Source organism: Kryptolebias marmoratus, linkage group LG16 (genome assembly GCF_001649575.2).
Source record: "Kryptolebias marmoratus isolate JLee-2015 linkage group LG16, ASM164957v2, whole genome shotgun sequence".
NCBI lineage: Eukaryota > Metazoa > Chordata > Actinopteri > Cyprinodontiformes > Rivulidae > Kryptolebias > Kryptolebias marmoratus.
Genome location: NC_051445.1, coordinates 11311964 through 11329874, shown reverse-complemented (window position 1 = coordinate 11329874; position 17911 = coordinate 11311964). Strand labels below are relative to the sequence as shown.

The 17911-nt window shown below is 44.6% G+C and overlaps 1 protein-coding gene and 1 long non-coding RNA gene across 2 annotated transcripts; one reads left to right on the top strand and one right to left on the bottom strand.

Annotated features, from left to right (window-relative positions):
* Positions 1–9: 9 nt before the first annotated feature.
* On the top strand, positions 10–14844 carry LOC112450791. Its single transcript, XR_005234187.1, has 4 exons — positions 10–649; positions 2638–5453; positions 5621–5690; positions 14728–14844. It is a non-coding gene; the product is annotated as an uncharacterized LOC112450791 (long non-coding RNA).
* ca14 (carbonic anhydrase XIV) lies at positions 6669–17902 on the bottom strand. The gene is made up of 13 exons (XM_017424906.3): positions 17748–17902; positions 17470–17493; positions 13856–14035; positions 13579–13724; positions 12783–12878; positions 12625–12691; positions 12343–12500; positions 11942–12068; positions 11107–11130; positions 10856–10940; positions 10665–10706; positions 9125–9178; positions 6669–7539 (listed from the first exon to the last, which is right to left on the bottom strand). Exons 1-13 carry the CDS (start codon positions 17815–17817, stop codon positions 7428–7430), a joined length of 1185 nt encoding a protein of 394 aa, XP_017280395.1. The 5' UTR covers positions 17818–17902; the 3' UTR covers positions 6669–7427.
* Between the last annotated feature and the right edge of the window lie 9 nt (positions 17903–17911).

Below are 17911 nucleotides of genomic sequence, written 5' to 3'. Positions count from 1 at the left end.
GGGGGGGGGGGGGCAGTAAACGGGTGCTCGACCCCCCGCCCCCACCCCCCTGGGCGACGCCATGAATGAGGACATTAAGTCAAACCCTTTGACTCAGACGGTCAGCCCGTCCCGAAGGTGTCCAGCATGACTGGACGGTTCGATATCAGCTTCGACTTTTAGTTTTTGTTCTTTTTTTTCCCTTTTTTTTAATCTCCTCTTCCTGCCTCTGATAACATCTGGGGTTCTGCTTCGCCTCAAGGCCGGAAAACAGAAGAGCAGCGTGAAGTTCAAGCGGCCTTGTGATTCCCTCACGGTCTCATGACTTCGCCACAGGCCTGGGAGGGTGACAGATACGGATAATCGTCCGCAGGGAGTTTGAATCGGAAAACCCAAAGTTCACGGGAAACCTCTCTGCGCCGCTGATCATCAGCCGATTCGATATAATTTATATCAAATGCATTTAACGCCCACCGCCACGACAGTGGGCAATCATGTCATCCGCCTGTCTGTTAGCAAAATATCTCATGAGCCACAGGACGGGTTTGATCGAAACTCTCAGGAAGCGATCCCTGGACGTTCTTCTAAAGCTGATTAACTTTTGGAGCCAACTCCATTCAAGATGGCCGCCACAGCCAACTGAGCTCAGCGAACACCAAACTAGCTCAAAGTGAGTCAGTTTTACGGTTGTTGAGCTAACATCCGGCGTGGAAGTAACGAGATGACACAGATTAGATTCTCCGTTTCGGATGTTTTCATCTTTTAAATCATTAAGTCTTATGCTAACCCTTTTGTTCTTCAGAAATAAGATTTGAGTTTGGCAGCAAAAAGTTCAGATTCGTCTTAATTTTATCTTTAGATTGATTTCCTGCAAACATGGCGTCAGTTTGCGAGCGACTCGCCGGGCAGTGGGAGCAAAAAAATGTCAGTTTTTGTTCATTTAGGAAGAATAAAGACAAAAATCTTTTTTTTACAACCAAAGTATTTAGATGCAATCAAACCACTTAGTGCTCGTTTTGTCCGTCTTTTAATTAATCTGAAATCTTTAAGTAGATTCAGGCTGAAAGAAGCCATCCGGAGAAGCTCTTTTGTGTTCGGACTTTCTCCCATCCTCTCTAAAAGCCACTCCACCGGTCCTGGAAACGCTCGGGAGTTCAGCGTTTGGCCCGAGATGCCGAGCACTCGGGAGAGGTTTCTGGGAAATGTTCTGTTGGGTTCAGCGTGAGAGTAACTCAGGTGCTGTCAGCTGGGCTTCGAAGAGGGAAGGCTTTGTTCTGTTATCGTTTGTTCCTCTGCAGAGTTTTACAGAAGAGCTCATTCGTGCTGACCGTAAGAGAACCCCTTTAAACGCCGCTTCCCGTCGGTGTCCGGAAACGTGTGAGCCGCAGGTCTGTTAGCATTTGTTTTGATTTTAATATGAAGTTTACTCCGACAAACAGTTCAGAGATCTGTTGCATGTTTCAGAGCACCGCTGTCAGGAACTAAAGAGTCGAGCCCTGCATGTTTTCCTTGTTTCTCTGCTCCAACACACCTGATTCAGAGGTTAAATCACCTCTTCATGTTCTGCAGAAGCCTGTTAATCACTCATTGATTCAAATCAGGTGTGTTGGAGCAGAGAAACAAGTAAAACATGCAGGAAGGTGGCTCTCCAGAACCAGGGTTGTCCACCCCTGGTTTAAATGCTTGAAGGCTTCCTTACAGTTCGGCTCATTTAGGCAAACAACTACGATTTGGAGGAAAAACGTCACAAAAACACAAAACAAAGACAGTTGTGGTCAGAGGTTTTCATATATTCATCAGAGGGATGAATCCATTCATTCATCTTCTGCCTCTTATCCATAGTCGGGTCATGGAAGCAACAGGTCCAGGAGGGAAACCCAGACCTCCATCTTTATTACCAGGACCAATCAAAACAACGCCCTAATCACTGCAGGTGAGGCCCCGATCCGTCGATCCATCTCCAGCTCCATCCTAACGTCGCTTGTGAACAAAACTCCCAGACACTTGAACACCTCCAGGGGAGGCAGAGACTCACCCCCGACCTGGAGGTAGCATTCCACCCGTTTCCGGTTGAGAACCACGACCTCGGTCTTAAAGGAGCTGAAAGGAGGCTGAGGATGAAGATGAAGCGTCTCTCCTGCCATCTGGTGGTGACTCACAGGCACTGCCAGGTCTCCTCTTCTTCGAGCTGAACTTTGTGACCCCTGGCCTTGTGAGGCTCCATTTACCTGCTAACCCCGTGAACCTGTCGTCGTTTCGTCCCGTCCGGGGCGCTCGGCTTCGCGTGGCGCCCAGATCCCTGCGGCGAGAGGGGGGCAGGTTCGGTCAGAGCACCTGGGATCTGTTTGCGTCTCCGTTAGAGACAGTTTGGCTGCAGAGTGGAAACAGGAAGTCATTCTGTTGATTTTGTGTGGCCTGCTCCAACACACCTGATTCAAACGGTTTAATCGCCTCCTTACCAAGTTCCCCAGAAGCACGTCCGCGAGTCGTCCGTTTAAAGCAGGCGTTTTAAAGAAAGAACACGTCTAGAACACGCAGGAGAGCATCCCCCGAGGAACGGAGTTTGACTCGTGTGGCTCTGACTGCTGCTGTCTTTACTCGCTCTGCTGGAATTACTTCTGTCATTAACATGTTTTTACTTTGTCTTTCTTTCTGCAGAAACTCCACCTGGGCCGGTCATTCTGCGTCTCCTTCCTGTCCTCTCTAACCCCAGCTGGTCGAGGCAGATGGCCGCCCTTCCTGAGCCTGGTTCTGGTTCTGCTGGAGGTTTCTTCCTGTTCAAAGGGAGTTTTTTTCTCTCCACTGTCACCAACGTGCTGCTCAGGATGGGCTTCAACTCAATCTGCTGTCTTCCTTCGATACAAAACTGTTATCGACTTTTTTTGTGACCTAATGCTGTATAAATAATCTGAACTGAATTACGTGATTACCGTGACGTAAATATTGTGATATTCCTGCTGCAGGTGCTACAGCTAGCTGCCGATGCTGCTGTTCCCGCTTGAAAATGACCTAAAGCGAAGTAAAGGTTTCTAAGTTAGCGTTCGCTGTGAATTTCCTCTGTGATCTGAGTTGTTTTCATTTCTCGGACTAGCTGCCGGCTCGTCAGTCTGTCTGCAGCAGGTAAGATATTAACGAACGTCTGAGCTGTATTTCTAAGCTCTGATTTGCTGCTCTTGTGTCGGGTTTTTTCTTGATGACCAGACTTTTTTTTTTTTTTTGGTTTAACAGGCTTGAGAAGATGCTTTTAGTCAGAGGTTTGTTTGACTTTTGGGAAGTTCACAGAGAAACACTCGCTTAAACTGCTTTTGTAAAAGCTTTTATGCATTTTTCTTCTTCATAGAAAAACCCCATAACAAATATCTGCTCATGCTCTACTTCTATCAAACTCCAAGCTGGACTGAAAATATGTGATGTGCATATAAATATAGGAACTCCTGTTAGGAACACTCCCCCACAGACTGAAATGATGCTAAAACACTTTAGGCAGGTGGGACTGCGATGTATTACTGTCCAAAAGATCCCTTTAAAAGAGCACGTTTCACCTTTTAAAGAGGTAAATCGTGCTCAGATTGGAATGTCGGTCCCGCCCCAGCTCGCAGGTAGTGTTTGAATCAAAGTCCGAAGCCGTAGATAACGAGCAGGAAAAGGAGCAACCAGAGCCACGTCATTCTGCAGCCGATGGCGCGGTTCCTTTCCTTTGGGTCCTGGCAGCCGTAGGCGTTGTTGTCAGGCCTCAGATCCGTCGGGTTCCCCTTGAAGTGGACGGGCACGCACTGGTTCTCCAGCTGCTCGCAGGCCAGGATCAGGTGTTTGGTTTCCTTCGTGACGGTTCGGACGCCGCAGGTCCCTTTGTCGCTCCTCACAGTGACGAAGGTGAACTGCTGCCGGCTGATGCACAGGTTGTCCTTCAGCACCTTCCCTCCTCGGTTGGAGCACACGGCTTTCACCCTCTCCAGGTCGTCCGGGTGGAGGAAGGACTGCGTGGGCCTGTCGCAGCTTCTCTGGCCCACGATGTACTTGTGCCACTCGTCGTGATTCAGGGAGTTGGGCGTTCCGGCGGGGAGGTGGCGCTTGAGGAAGGTTTGGAAGCCGTTGTTCCACTTGGTGGGCAGGCAGGGGGCGTCGTTCCTGCCAGATGTCTGCCGAGTCAGCAGGAAACAGACGGCGAGAGGCAGAAACCCTCCGGAGGCAGCCATGTCTGAAACACAAAGGGAATCAAGGTGGAACAGCAACGCGGACAAGTCGTCTTCTTGTCATTAACCCGCTGAGACACGAGCTTTGCGTCCGGCTTTACGTCTTTGTTTCAAATAGCATCAAGAGAAAAAGCAGTTCAGCTGTTTAAACACGAGAGCAGGAGAGAGTTTCCCTACCTCGACCGGCAGCAGAAAAATGTCCCCCCCGAGTCCAAGAGCTGCAGCTGTGAGATGTTTACTCTGCTGTCTTTCACTTCCTGTGGAACAGGGTGGGCTCTATGTGCTCACTCACTTTTTTTTCCTTTTTTTTAATGCTTTATTGAACTGGAAAAATTACAGAACACAACACAGAACACAACACTGACACCCACAGGCATAAATACATATATAATATAATCTATAAACACGTATATGAAGTCTATGCTGATACCAACAAACATGACACACATGGATATATATATACATATATATATATATATATATATATGTGTGTGTGTGTGTGTGTGTGTATATATGTATGTTTGTTGTTACATTTGTTATCATTTAGCGTGTCCTCCACAATAATTAAACTTGTGAATTTCACTTTCTATTACAGTAAAGCACTTTGGATGAACTGAATCAGTGCAACTTGAACTGATTTACGGATCTCATTATAAACTCTATGAGTACAGTTTATATTATATTTCTGCCTCATAACCCAGAGGGTTACCGTTGGAGTGTGTTCGTCCCTCTCTCTGTCCACATGTCTGCGTCTCAGAGCAGAGATCCACTTCCTGCTATAAATACACTCCAGAGTTCCCGTCAGAAAAGCTATTTTTAGCTGCTTGGTTTGTGGCGCTTGTGGGTCTGTCTCACATGATCTGTTTAGATTAGTTTAAAATGAACACAAGAGGTGTGTGTGTGTGTGTGTGTAGGCAACCGAGACAACAGCCAGGTACACAGAGGGAGGGTGGGGTTCCTATGATGTGTGTGTGACAGACATGTATTGGAGATTTATGGAAATATGGAACAAATTGCACATTTAATTGACAAATAAAGGACGATTCTGTATTTTCCAGGACAGGTGGCAACCCTGAGACAGACAGACAGACGCTACTGAAGACATAACCTCCTTGGAGGAGGTCATGAAGCAGTAAACCGAATGATCACATGGTCCAGCTTCTCTCAACAGAGCAGGTCGAGACCCTAACCCTAAATCTGCAGCTGATGAAGAGGAGGAAGTGATTACTGAAGCAGGAGATCCAGCTGCAGACCATGGGCCTCTGGTTTCACTGCTGACGGGTAAAGAATGAACTCTGATTTGTTGGTGACAACTTTAAATTTTATAAACAAGTCAGTGGAGTAGTCCAGTCGAGCTCTTTTATTGTTTCAGGTGAATCAGGAAAAATCAGACAATATTTACCTGTAAGTGGCCTTGAATGGGTGACCCATGCTTTTATTACCTGCAGCTCTCTTTATGCTTGGTTGGACAACTTTCTTCTTCGTCGCCAGCAGATGGTCCGAAACGCTGCCGCCCGGGTACGTAGCGGCGTGGGAACATTACCCCCATACTGTCCTCACTGGAGGTTTTAGGACTGATTTTAAGATTTTAATTTTGGAATTTAAGATGTTGAAATCTGTCAGGCCCCTCCTGATCTAACAGAGCATTTAATTCCAGTTGAGCAGATATGATTCCTTTATATCGCTGAACGATTTGGTTGAAAGCTGCCGAAGAAGCGCCGTCGAGCCGTCGAGCTGAATGTGAGCAGCTGAAGTTTTATCCATCGGTAGTCGACAGATTTCTGAAATTTAATGAAGCAGAAGCCGAAAGTGAAACACAAAAGCTGAAGGGACAAGAAGACTAGCATAAAGTAGCGGCAAAAAAGCAGAAATTAGCCCTGAAATGACCTTGAAATCTAAAGAGCTGATCCCTGACTCATGAGGAGTTAGAGCACAAACAAGTTTTGGTCTGATTTTTACCCTCATTAGCTTTGGCGGCCATCTTGATTTTTTAAAATTACCATTCAGTATGCGATGGGGCTCTGTCTCAGCTACCGCCACACCAAATTTCAGCTCAGTGTGTCTAAAAATGACATACTGAAGCTGAAATAAACTTTAAGGAGCACAAAACAGCCAAAATTAGCAGGTTAGCAAAAAGCACGTCTGAATTAGCAATGAGAAGGGTTGAAAGAGCTAAAGCTTCGGCTGAATTAGCATTAGCATAGTTGAATTAGTTAAAATCATAGCGGAATTAGCATTTTTAAAAAAAAATTAAAAAAAGGACAAAGAAAAAAAGCTGAATTTACCAGAGTTAAACGGCTCTGTTCATTTCCAATGAGGAAAAAAAATGGCTGAAAAAGTTAAATATCTTTAAAAGCTTAAATGGCATAAATATCTGTGCCCGAATGGCTAAAACAGCACAAACAATGTCGAACGAGTTAACACTGACAAACATACGGAATGGTTAAAGTAACGATGGATAAGAGATAAACAAAAATAAATAAATAAATAACAACAGACGAGGCGATGGCTTTATACTCTCACAGTGACACAAAGACAAACATATCGTTTTTTAAACATTCAAGTGTTATAATGTGGAGCTTGTGTTGACAAATTAAAAAAAAACAAGTGATCAGATATGCAGATGATGTGTGAATCTTCTTCTCAGCGCAGACAGAGCGCCAAGATAAAAATAACTTGTTTCCGTTGAGTCGAAGTCGGAAACATTTGTACAGCAGCTGTATGTAGAACCCAGACGTGCTTTTACATTTTCTGTGCTTTCATGACAAATTGTCTGGGTTTTTTTATTTTTTATAAATTATAGTGAAAACTGAAAACTACGTTACTTTAAATAATTAACCAAACAGTTAGTCAAGTGTTGCTTGTTGCTTTAGGGGGAAAAAAATCAACCAAAAACTGAGAAGAAAGCAATAAAATGTAAATATTTATGTATTTACACGGATCCTTCATCTGAGTCATGCTGAGTAAATAGACAGCAAAATGACATTTTCACTTCAAGTCTTTTACTTGGATTTGGTGCAAATAAAATGTCATATATTGAAAAAAAAAAGGGGGCTTTGACACTTTTAGTCGATACAGCTGGTGGCTCGTCCTGTGTTGAAGTTTCATCTCACTTTCACTTCTTCTGAGTTGTTTTGTTTGTCATTTTCTGTGAAAAAAATACCTCAAAGAGGTGAAATGTTCCTTGGTTGATGGAGGGGACACCATCCAGTAAAAATCAAATCACGGATAAAAAAGGTTTCTGGAGTTGTGCCGTCACGGCTCCGTCTGAGGAGACGGCGAAGGCTCCGCTTTCCTTTCAGCCTCCGACGTCGTGCTAAGAGCGAGGTCCTGTTTCGTCTCTTCGGACTTTTCTTGATTCTTTCCCCTAAAAAAAAAAAAAAAAACCACAACCGGATAAAACGTTTATCTGGTGGCAAACATCAGGGTTTTTCTCTGCTAGTGTGGTCCTGATGTTATCCAGAAGAGGTCACCATTTGGTAGTTTAGTCCAGTCAGTAATGTTTGAACTTGACCAGTAAACCTAGAGGGAGGTGTGTTAACAGTTACCCCTTTTGGACTGAAATTACAATACTATCCAGAAGTTTTAAACCACTCCTAGTTTCTTTAAAATTTTCCTTGCAAGGGTTCAGACTTTTGTGTAATATTTTAAAGTGGTCTGAAGGTCCTTCAAAGTTTTTTTATTTAAACTTTGGCTGCTTTTTACCTCATTTTCTATCTAGTATATGTACCTAACCATGACAGAATATTTTGTTTAAAAAATAAAAAAAAAAGAGGAAAATGGACAAGTCGAGGACAGAAAAAAAGGGTCAGGCAAAAAAGCAAAAAACAGCGAGTTTCTTAACTAGTTGTTAGCTAGCATCTTAGCTCGTGGCTTAGCTAGCGTCTTACCCAGTTGCTAGCTAGTGTCTCAGATAGTTGTTAGCTAGTGTTTTAACTTGATGCTAACTAATGTCTTAGCTAGTGTCTTCGCTAGTTGCTAGCTAGCATCTTAGCTAGTTGCTACCTTGTGTCTCAGATAGTTAGCTAGTGTTTTAACTATATGCTAGCTAGTGCCTTAGCTAGAGCTTTAAATAGCTTGTAGCTATTTTTTTAGCGAGTTTCTTAACTAGTTGTAAGCTAGCATCTTAGCTCGTGGCTTAGCCAGCATCTTACCCAGTTGCTAGCTAGTGTCTCAGATAGTTGTTAGCTAGTGTTTGAACTAGATGCTAATTAATGTCTTAGCTAGTGTCTTCGCTAGTTGCTAGCTAGCATCTTAGCTAGTGTCTTAGCTAGTTGCTAGGTAATGTCTCAGATAGTTGTTAGCTAGTGTTTGAACTAGATGCTAGCTAGTGTCTTAGCAAGAGCTTTAAATAGTTTGTTGCTAGTGTTTTAGAGAGTTTCTTAACTAGTTGCTAGCTAGTGTTTAGAGAGTTGATATCTAAAGATCCAATTTAAAACTAGTTATCTGCTAAGTTCTTATTTGTTAACACAGCACTGGTTCATCCCTTGAGTTCAAGAGACCTTTTATGTTAAGTGGTCTAACAAACAAACAAAAAAAACTGTTTCCTATTTTTCTGCAAATTACCTCTGTTCTCATCATAAAACAAACAAATTAGGTAAGCAGGTGCATTTACAGATACATTTGCAGCTTTTAAAAAGGTTTTGAAACAAAACATCACAAACACAGCTAGTGAACGTTACACAACAAACAGCTAAAAAAAAAATCCTTTACCAAATCTAACTTGAGGATTACAGGAAGACTTTTCTTTTAGGAACTGAGTGAATTTAAACAATGTCCTCTCTGTTGTGCTGCGTTTCCTCACAGGGAGCGAGTGGATTATCTTTGAGCAACATTACAGGAGGTGTTAAAGTCTAATCAAAGAGGTTAAGTCGCTGGGTGAACTGGTGGCTAAGACAAAGAGATGTGGCCAGGAATCGGGGGGGTTAAAGGTCATAATGTTGAGCAGTGACCTTGGCATGGGAGCGGGCCGGTTATTGTGCAGGACGTCCCAGCTAGAAGAAGAGCTGTCGCACGGTCACAAGAGAGAGAATAAAAAGAGCAGAACAGGGAAAAAAATCATGAGTCGAACATGTCAAAGAGGTCGCGTTCAGCTGTTTTTAAAGCTCACTCCTGCTCTCGTTAGTTGAGATTACATCTTAAATAAGTACAGGCGGCTGATTGAGATTATGAGAAGCTAATGACGGGCCCCCCTTCAAGGGTTCTCGACAAGGATCCACCATTTAACTCGCGTTGACAGAATATAGGCTGTGTGAGAAGATTACAGTTCCAAATGAGATCAGAAAACCAGAGCACACATTCACTCGCAAGCTCAATTTTTTAAAGAGATAAGCGTCATTTAGGTAATACACACATTTACGCCGATCAACTACAACATCAGAACCACCGACAGGTGGCGTTTCACCCGTTACTCCGCTCAAACAAGCAGCCGGTCCTCGAATTGGATGCGTTCGAAGAACAAAAAAGGATTTGATTTTTTTTACAAGTCAATCAAGAGAAAAGCAATGATCCTAGTGTAACGGTGGTTAGGGGGTGAAAAAAGGTTCAAGGAAGGGTCGGCGACAGGGTTAGGAGCCGTTAAAGTTCACCGTGTAACCAAAGGTTGGCTTGTTTAAAGGCTTTAACGGTTGCACAGATAGAAAGGCGTGGATTGTCGACGGATGGGGTACGTTTGTGCCGTTCGCTTTAGGACGTGAAAGAAAAAGGTTGTATAGACAAAAGGAGGCAAGCTCGTTTTGGTTTCTGGTTGTTGGTTCTGATATCGTAGTGGATCGTTTTATGCCAGCTCAAAGGGCAACGCTTGATCCAAGCAGCGAGGGGGTTAGGTATGGGAGAAACCCACCTTTCCGACCGGAACCAAGTAAAGAGGATTAAATATTTAGTGACGTTTCCGTAAGAACTCTACCAAACCTCAGCGGTCCAGAGCAGTTTGGTGCAGAAAGCGTTAGGAGTTAAAATCCGTTAAGCCCGTTTATGAGTAGTTTTGTGTTAAACCTACAGTATGTGCAGTAAACAAGCTGGCAGTGAATAAATTCTGTGTGAAATATGTTACGGATGTAAATAATACAGATACATGCCGTATGTAAACGATAAATGCAGCCTAATTTAAGATCGGATTTGGGTCCATTTTGGAGGCATTTCCACTTTTTAGGCCTTTTTTTTAACCTTAAATCATAGGAAATAAAGGTGTTTGATTTGGACAGATTTATAAAGCTGTTTCCAAACATAAATTTCGTTGGTTTTGTTTCATAAATTATGCTTCTTAGATGATAATTTACACCGATGTCAGCACATCTGTGTCCAGCTGAAGTCAAGCAACATCATGATCCACATTAATGCGTCTGCTGATAGTTATTTATGGGGGTTTTTAAAGCTGTTATATGACGGCTGCCCGGTGACGGGCGTATTATTCTCGCCGTTATCTGCGTGTGAGTAAGCGGAGAGTCGGTGCGAGCTGAGGAGCCTCGTCAGTACTGGGATCAGGTAAGCCACCTGTTTACCACGACTGTTTCCCGGTGGAGGAGTTTGAAAAATCTGCCGAGAGAAAAGGAAACGGGGTGAGTCCAGGCCGGGATCTCCTCCAAGAGCGGCGCCGGTAGCCAGCACCCCGCCGCTTAAACCGGAATGAGAAAACAAACAAACAAAAAAAAAACGTGCCGCTGGGAAAAGCGGCAATGTCTCACCGTATGGTCTTCACGACGAAGCGGACGATTACCGCCAGGCCCACACAGCCACACATGACTCCGATCACCACGGCCGTGACTTCACCTGCAAAATTACGAAAGGAGGATAAAAACAAAACAAACAAACAAAAAAAAACAGGAGGAGCGCCCACATCAGCCGAAATCAAATCAAATCTTTCAACAATCGAAGGCGTGGATGTTACTGCAGCTGATACAGATCAAATGTGCCCAATAATGTCTCGTAGTCTTACCAGAGGAGAGCTCCTTCCCTGATTCTACAAAAAAAAACAGAACATGTTATGGAAAAATGGCAGCAGGTTTTTAACTTTATGGTCACAAAATTTAAAAAAAAAAGTGTCTCAAAAAAGGTTGGCTCTACGGCGCTTCGACAGCGGTGCTGATTTCACTTTACACCAACTCTGTCTCCATTCGTCTCCGCCGTCCTCTCCGATTCCCTTTCCTGTCCTCTTTGTGTCCGTTGGTCTCGTGCCGCAACAACGCAGTCGCTGTTTGCTCCACACAAACATGGCCGTCAGCGTTTCTGCGTCGTTTCCTCTGGGTTTCTAAAGCCCCGTTCGCGCGGGACGAGCACGATCGCATAACGTCCGCTTACGTCGCGTGTTCAAGATGGCGGGCGCTAAGAAGGAGCGTAAGGCACCGGACTCGAGGAGAAACCCTTAAATTAATCGACACCTGGGGTGATTCGAAGTACCAAAGGCAGTTTGAACAAATGGTGCACAGCCATTTGTTCAAACTGGATTGGTATTATCACTGGACGTCGGAGTTCAGCGAAATCTAGGAGGTAATTTGGGGAATGTTTACTTTGCAAACTACTGACGTGGCCGATTCACACAGGATTAACAACACAGACCATCTCTGTAATTATTACAAATAGCATGGTCCCCAGGTAAAACTAATCCCGTGTGAATAGGGCTTTAACCACTGGTGGCTGATGGTTGATGCTATGAACTGTCACTGTGGAAGTGCTGATGAGACACGGAAACTGAGCTCAAACCAGGCTGACGGTGACCTCCTGCAACGTAAATCTACAAAAAGCGTCTCCACAGAAGCGCCTACGTTCCTAACCTGCAGAGAAGGAGGCAAAGATGACTCTGTGGTTGAGCGGCTGGGTTGCCCGGTAGTTGTCCTGCAGCAGCATCCTGTGGGATTCTCCGTCTCTGCTGGAGTAAAGCGTCGTCTCCATCTTCAGCAGCTGGAGCGGAGAGAAAGGAAGGACAGAGTGACGGTGCCTTCTTCAGACATGCGTACGACATCGGACGCCCTCAAAGAGAAGCGAACGGTTCGTCTCCATTTATCGAACCCAGTTCCAAAGACGTGGGACGTTGTGTTTCAAATCTCCTAAACCCAGCTCTTTAAATATTTTGGATTTTCAAACTTCAGATCGTGAAAGCCGATTTTCAACCAGCTCGTCAACCGTCAAACCGAGTTTACGCTACGAGGCACGCCGATTCTTTTTTCGACAGGACCTGCGCCTTCGAGATCCGAAGCCTTTCGTGGAACACCGTCCAGATGACGCTCTGGTGGCAGGGCGGGGTCGTCAGGGAGCCGTTGTAGCGATAGTAGCGGCCCAGATTCTTCGGAAGGAGCGACCGGATGTCAAAAGCCGGGATGAGCGTTATCTCGTCTTTAAAAAAAAAGGAAAAACAAACTCATGAAGGCAGCAGAGAGAGAGAGAGAGAGAGAGGAAGAAATACCTAGACGTCCATGAAGTCGTCTCATTTTTAGAAGGTTTACACGGCGGCGCCCACCTGCGTGTCGGACGCGGCTCATGTAGTTGACGATGTTGTTGAACGCCGGGTTTGTCTCCTCACCTGCCTGGGAAACCAAAACTCAGACCTACGCCGCTCAAAGTGCAGGACCAAGTGGCCTTGTGGTAATACGCTCCGGCTGCGCGCCGTCCCGTTACCTCAATGAGAATCCCTAAAACGGCCAGGCCGTTTCTCTGAGCCACGGCCGCAGACATGTTGGGGTAGAGCTCCGAGTTGTAGTGCACCACGTGGATCTGGACAGAAGCGAGAGACGACGAGAACGGGAAGAAAAGGATGAAGGAACGGGAGGGATTATTATTAATATTTCAGCATCCCATCCGTAAAAAAAAACCCATTCTGTCAAAAACGTAAAGGGGCTTATCTTCCCGTTACACTCTGTCCCCATCTTTTCTGCTTTTTTTCACACTTTTCTTTGGTTTTTGTTGTCTTTTTTTGTCATTTTTACCCCACTTTTGGTTATGCAGCTTCATTAGACAAGCGATGGGATATAAACCAAACATTTATGGTTCACATTTAACTGTAAAGCAATAGTTCAGACCTTTTGAAGCACAAGATCACCTGTGGCCTAGGCCTTTATCCCTGTGACCTTGAAATCCATAGGGATCAGCCTCAACCCATAAGGTGTCCAGGTATGAAGTTTGACATATTTATGATACACGGTTGTGTTGTTGTTGTCACTGCGCCCCAGTAATTTGTGGGGTTTTGTCTCATGGAAACTACTGGTTCACTTTATTACAAATCTGTTCTTAATTAGATCTAAAGTTTCTTGTTTTATTGCAATGCTTCAGTTAGATCACATTTACTTTACAAATAACAAAAAAAAATGTAGATTTTTTTTTTTTTGTTACCTTTGCTTTTATTTGATCAGCTGATTTACTGGTAGGAGTTTGTTTCTTACTTTAATAGCCCTGATTGTAACTTGTTTGAACGCACCTCTGCGTCTGCGCTCCTTCCGTCGATGGTGTGTTCACTGCCCCCGTGACCCGAACCGCCGTTGCCCCAGTGAAAGTGCAGCTGGACGGCCGTGAAGAGCCACGGCAGACCCTCCAGTCCCATCCACTCCGGCAGCTCGATGACGGCTAAAGAGGAGGGAAACAAAAAAAAAAAAAAAAAAGAGGAACCAGCTGATTTGTTTTTCCATCTCAGGGACGAAACGTCTGCTGCCGGGTTACGTCGGGGTGCAGAACAAACAGGTGGACGTCTTTGTTACCTGTGTGCCCGTTGTTGTGCAGCATGAAGGGCTGGTTTCCGTGCTGGCTGTAGCCCAGAGGGGTCACTGGACTCAAGCCGGGGTCATACTTGGTCTGAGCCATCGCCACGTCGACGGGCGACTGGGAGCTGCCGCCGCAGTCCGGGAAGTACTGGGACCAGTCGGACTGACCGACCAAGCCTTGAACGGAGAAACGAAAAGAGTGATGTCGCCCCAATCACACAGCCCACTGGCTCCTGCCTCCAGTCACGCAGGATAATCACTTCTTTCTGCTCCCTTTGCAGCGAGGGGAACAAAAAGTGCTGCACGCTTTCAAAAAAAACAACGAGTCAATGATGAACTCCCGTCAACCAAATAAACAGAACATTTCTCTTTATCTTCATCTTTATCTCCTTCATCTTATACAGCACCATCAAGCACATTCAGTAACATTAAACATCAATTAATTTTACTCATTAAAACCCTCCTTTTACACATCAAGATGAAACAATAAAACTGTGAATGAGTCTTCTAACACTTTTATTTTGGGTTCAGAATCCCTCTCACATGTAGAGTATTTGTTAAAAAACGTTTAACTCCTGTCTGATTCACTCATTTAATGTTTGCAGCCCGGCTGAATAAATAAAAAATCTAAAAGTAATAATAAAAAAAAGCAAAAATATGTTTTTATATATGAACATATTTATTTTATTTAAAAAAAAAACAACTCATTTTTTGTTGAAAAGTGGTAAAGACAAACTGCTTTGATTAAAAAAAAACAACAATCTTTTTGGGGTTAGAAACCTGCTTAAATTGGTTAATTTCATTGCTTAATTGACATGTATTGGCATTTAGGATCTATTTTCTTTTTCGCCATCTTTATTTCCCTGTAGCTCAGCTTTTATTGGCCGGACGAGGCCTCCTCCGCTCCTGTGTGAACAGACAGCAACAAGATGGCCGCCGTTGATGTGGAAACGCCATCAGTACCCGGCTCCTGGCTGGTAAAACTTAGTTCTGTCGACAGGTAAAGGATGGAATTAGATAATTAAACCTTTTTACAGGTTATTAAACCTGATAGAGGTCTTCTTTTTATAACATCCCATAAAATGACCTTGAAAAGTAAATCAAAGGCAGGTTTGTTTACAGTCTGTTTTGATTTTTATTGTTTCTTCTGCTAGTTTCTGATTGGTTAACCTGTTTTTGGCGCGTGACTTTTATGACATCTTGATCAAACTTGCTTCTAAAATATGTCATGTCAGAAAGAGGTGCGGTCGACCTGTTTTCAGGAGGGCGTTCTGTGTTTTGTTGACCCTTAAACAGCATAAAATAAAGAAGCACCTTTTAAAAAGTTACAATGGAAAACCCCGTTTCATTTAATGTTATTGTAAATAACATTAAATTTAAAAACAAATGTGTTCGGACGCGTTTAAAATCTAGTTTTCCATCATTTAAAATCTATATTGTGTGGAGGATTTTTCACTTACAGGAAGTAAGTAAATAAACCCCTATAAATAAATAAATCTGACGCTTGCAAGTCAAACTCCTTTTCAAACTAAAAGGTTTTGCAGACCTCGCTCACTTTAGTGAATAGAAAAGCCTTAAAAAAAAAAAAGAAACATGTGACAGTAAGAGAAAAGTCTGATGGAGGAGTGAGTTCATTCACTGCAAATAAATAAATAAATGAAATAAAAAGGCTGGCCTGCCTGGTGGCATGATAAAAAGAAAAATAAGAAAAGGTTAGTGGCGTGTGAGGCACAAAAACTGAATTTAAATTGCAAATAGAGGAAGGCTTTTGGAAAAAACAGGGACGCTACTGACATATTTTACCCACAGAAACACTTCTATTCAGCCGCATACCTTCAGTTTAAAACTCACAGACAAAAAAAAAACTATTTGGTGAGTTAAAAAAAATAAAATCCTAATTGTTTTTTTGAGACTACAGAGAGTCAGACGGTCTTCTCTACTCTTTATCACTTTACTTTTGCAGCTCTGCCTCACGTCACACCTCAGTTTCAAGTACCCCCCCCATGGTCGCCGTGGATGTCGCCATGGCGACCAGAGGCTGAACGTGCCGACCCGCTCTGTGGACCCTCTGCTTGCACGCCTCCCCCCCGTCTTGAATGGAAACAAAGACGCACACACACACACGGCATACTGTCCTCCTGAAGGCCGCGCCGAGCCAATGGGAGCTCGGGATGCAGCTCAGTGTCACTAAAAGGGCGTTAAAGGAGAACTAAGATGCTTTGAACCTTCTTCCTAACATCTGACCTGTTGTAGATAGCTCTTTGAGCCACCTCGATTTGGAAAAACAATCCTTGTCCCTCCCAAGGAGAACCTCAACCTCTTCAGCTCTGCCACTTCCTGTTCTGTCTCCTGTCTTTTTGTCTCCAAACTGTCCAACACGGCTGCTCTCACCACTGTCTTGTAAACCTTTCCTTTGACCTTTGACCTTTGCTGCCACCCTTCTGTCACAGATCACTCCTGAAACTTTTCTCCCTCCACTCCGTCCTGCCTGGACTCTCCTCTTCACCTCTTCACCACACTCCCCCGTCCTCCTGGACAGTCGACCCTAAGGCCTTTATGACCTCTGACCTCCTTGCAGCCTCACTGTTCCACCTGCCTCCCTCTCGTTCACACACAGATACTCCGTCTAAGTCTGACTTTCACTCGTCGTCTTTCAGGCGCGTACCTCCGCCTCTCCAGGTTGTCCCCCACCTGTTCCCCGTTCTCGCCGCAGATCACGATGTCTACTGCCAACGCCGGAGCTCACTGGTACGGTTAGACGCAAACTCGGCGTCTGCGCCGCACGGCACACACGTCGACGTACATTTTGTTGTAATTTCTGAACAGATCTGTGTGGATCCCGTTCATTCTGCAACCCAGTTTTTCCTCCTCTGAGAGAGAGGGAGAGAGAGAGAGAGAGAATCTCTGGGCCTCATTCAGCCCCACCACAGAGGCAGCCAGTGTGAGTCCACAGCACAATAAACACATCGCTTATTGTGCGCTCCAACAATACAGTTAATGCATGGTTTGCATTTGCCTCGTCCCGTCCCATCTCTCCCCCCTCCCACCCACCTCAGCTCACCACGCTCCTGCACCTGTCTCCCTTCCCCAGCCTCTCGTTCCGTCTTTTTCTTGCCTTTTAAAAAAAAAAAAGATCCGTCTCTCGCCACCTCTTTTCGGTGTGACAGCGGGGCTCGTGCCAGCCTGTTCGACTGTAACTAATTCAGACGAAAGAGAGAGAGAGAGAGAGAAGGGACTGAGGGAAAAACAGAGGGGGACACGGCGGGAGAAACACGGAGCGCAGACAAATCCCTCTGAAGTTATGGAAACTTGAAGAGATTTGGGTTTAACGGTCGGCCGCAGCCGGGTGTGTTTTCAGGAGACAAATCTGACTGTCGGACGTTAAAACAGTTGAGAAAAATCTAGTTATATCAGGAAAATTAGTGTCTTTTATAAAAGATCTGGGCTTTTTTATTTTTTTGGTAAAAAGCTTAAAAGTTTGGCCTCAGAACAAAAAGCAGAACCACCCTCTTTACTGCTCTGTGATGTTCATTACTGTCTAAATACCTTTGGGAACGATTTGCAAAGGATTTTGCTATAAAAAAAAAGGAGATTAGTAAAGTTGGACTTACCAGAGTAGGTCCAGGGGATTTCTTCTAAAAAGGAAAAAAAACGAGAGAGAAAACTTCTAAATCTCCTGCTTTGGTCAGCTTCTCATCAGCACATTCAGAAAGGCCTAAAGGAACATTCGTGTAAACATCTCATCGGTTCTAAGTAACATAAAGTGTTCGATGCTCAGCTGCAGTTGTTGTGTCGAGAACCGCCCCTCCGCCGCTGAAAGCCACTAAAAACCTAAACGATGGGCAAAATAATATCACACGAAGCCCGTTTTCATTCATTGTGAACTCACCCGCAGAATTGGCAGCTGTCCGCCGGAAGAACAGGAGCACTGGAAGGAGCAAAAGAGCCGGAGAGTTCATGTTCGCCCCCGGTGCCCATACACAGAAACGAATAAACGCCGACTGAGAGATGAGGAGCGAGCGAGGGAGAGATGGAGGACGGAGGGTGGCGGGT

Coding starts and splice junctions, on each gene's coding strand:
- ca14 (XM_017424906.3), bottom strand. CDS start 17,817: ATGAACTCTCCGGCTCTTTTGCTCCTTCCAGTGCTCCTGTTCTTCCGG. Junction 12,879..13,578: donor GAAGGAGCGCAGACGCAGAG/GTGCGTTCAAAC, acceptor GCTTCTGTCCAG/ATCCACGTGGTGCACTACAA. Junction 9,179..10,664: donor GAAACAGTCGTGGTAAACAG/GTGGCTTACCTG, acceptor ACCGTGCGACAG/CTCTTCTTCTAGCTGGGACG.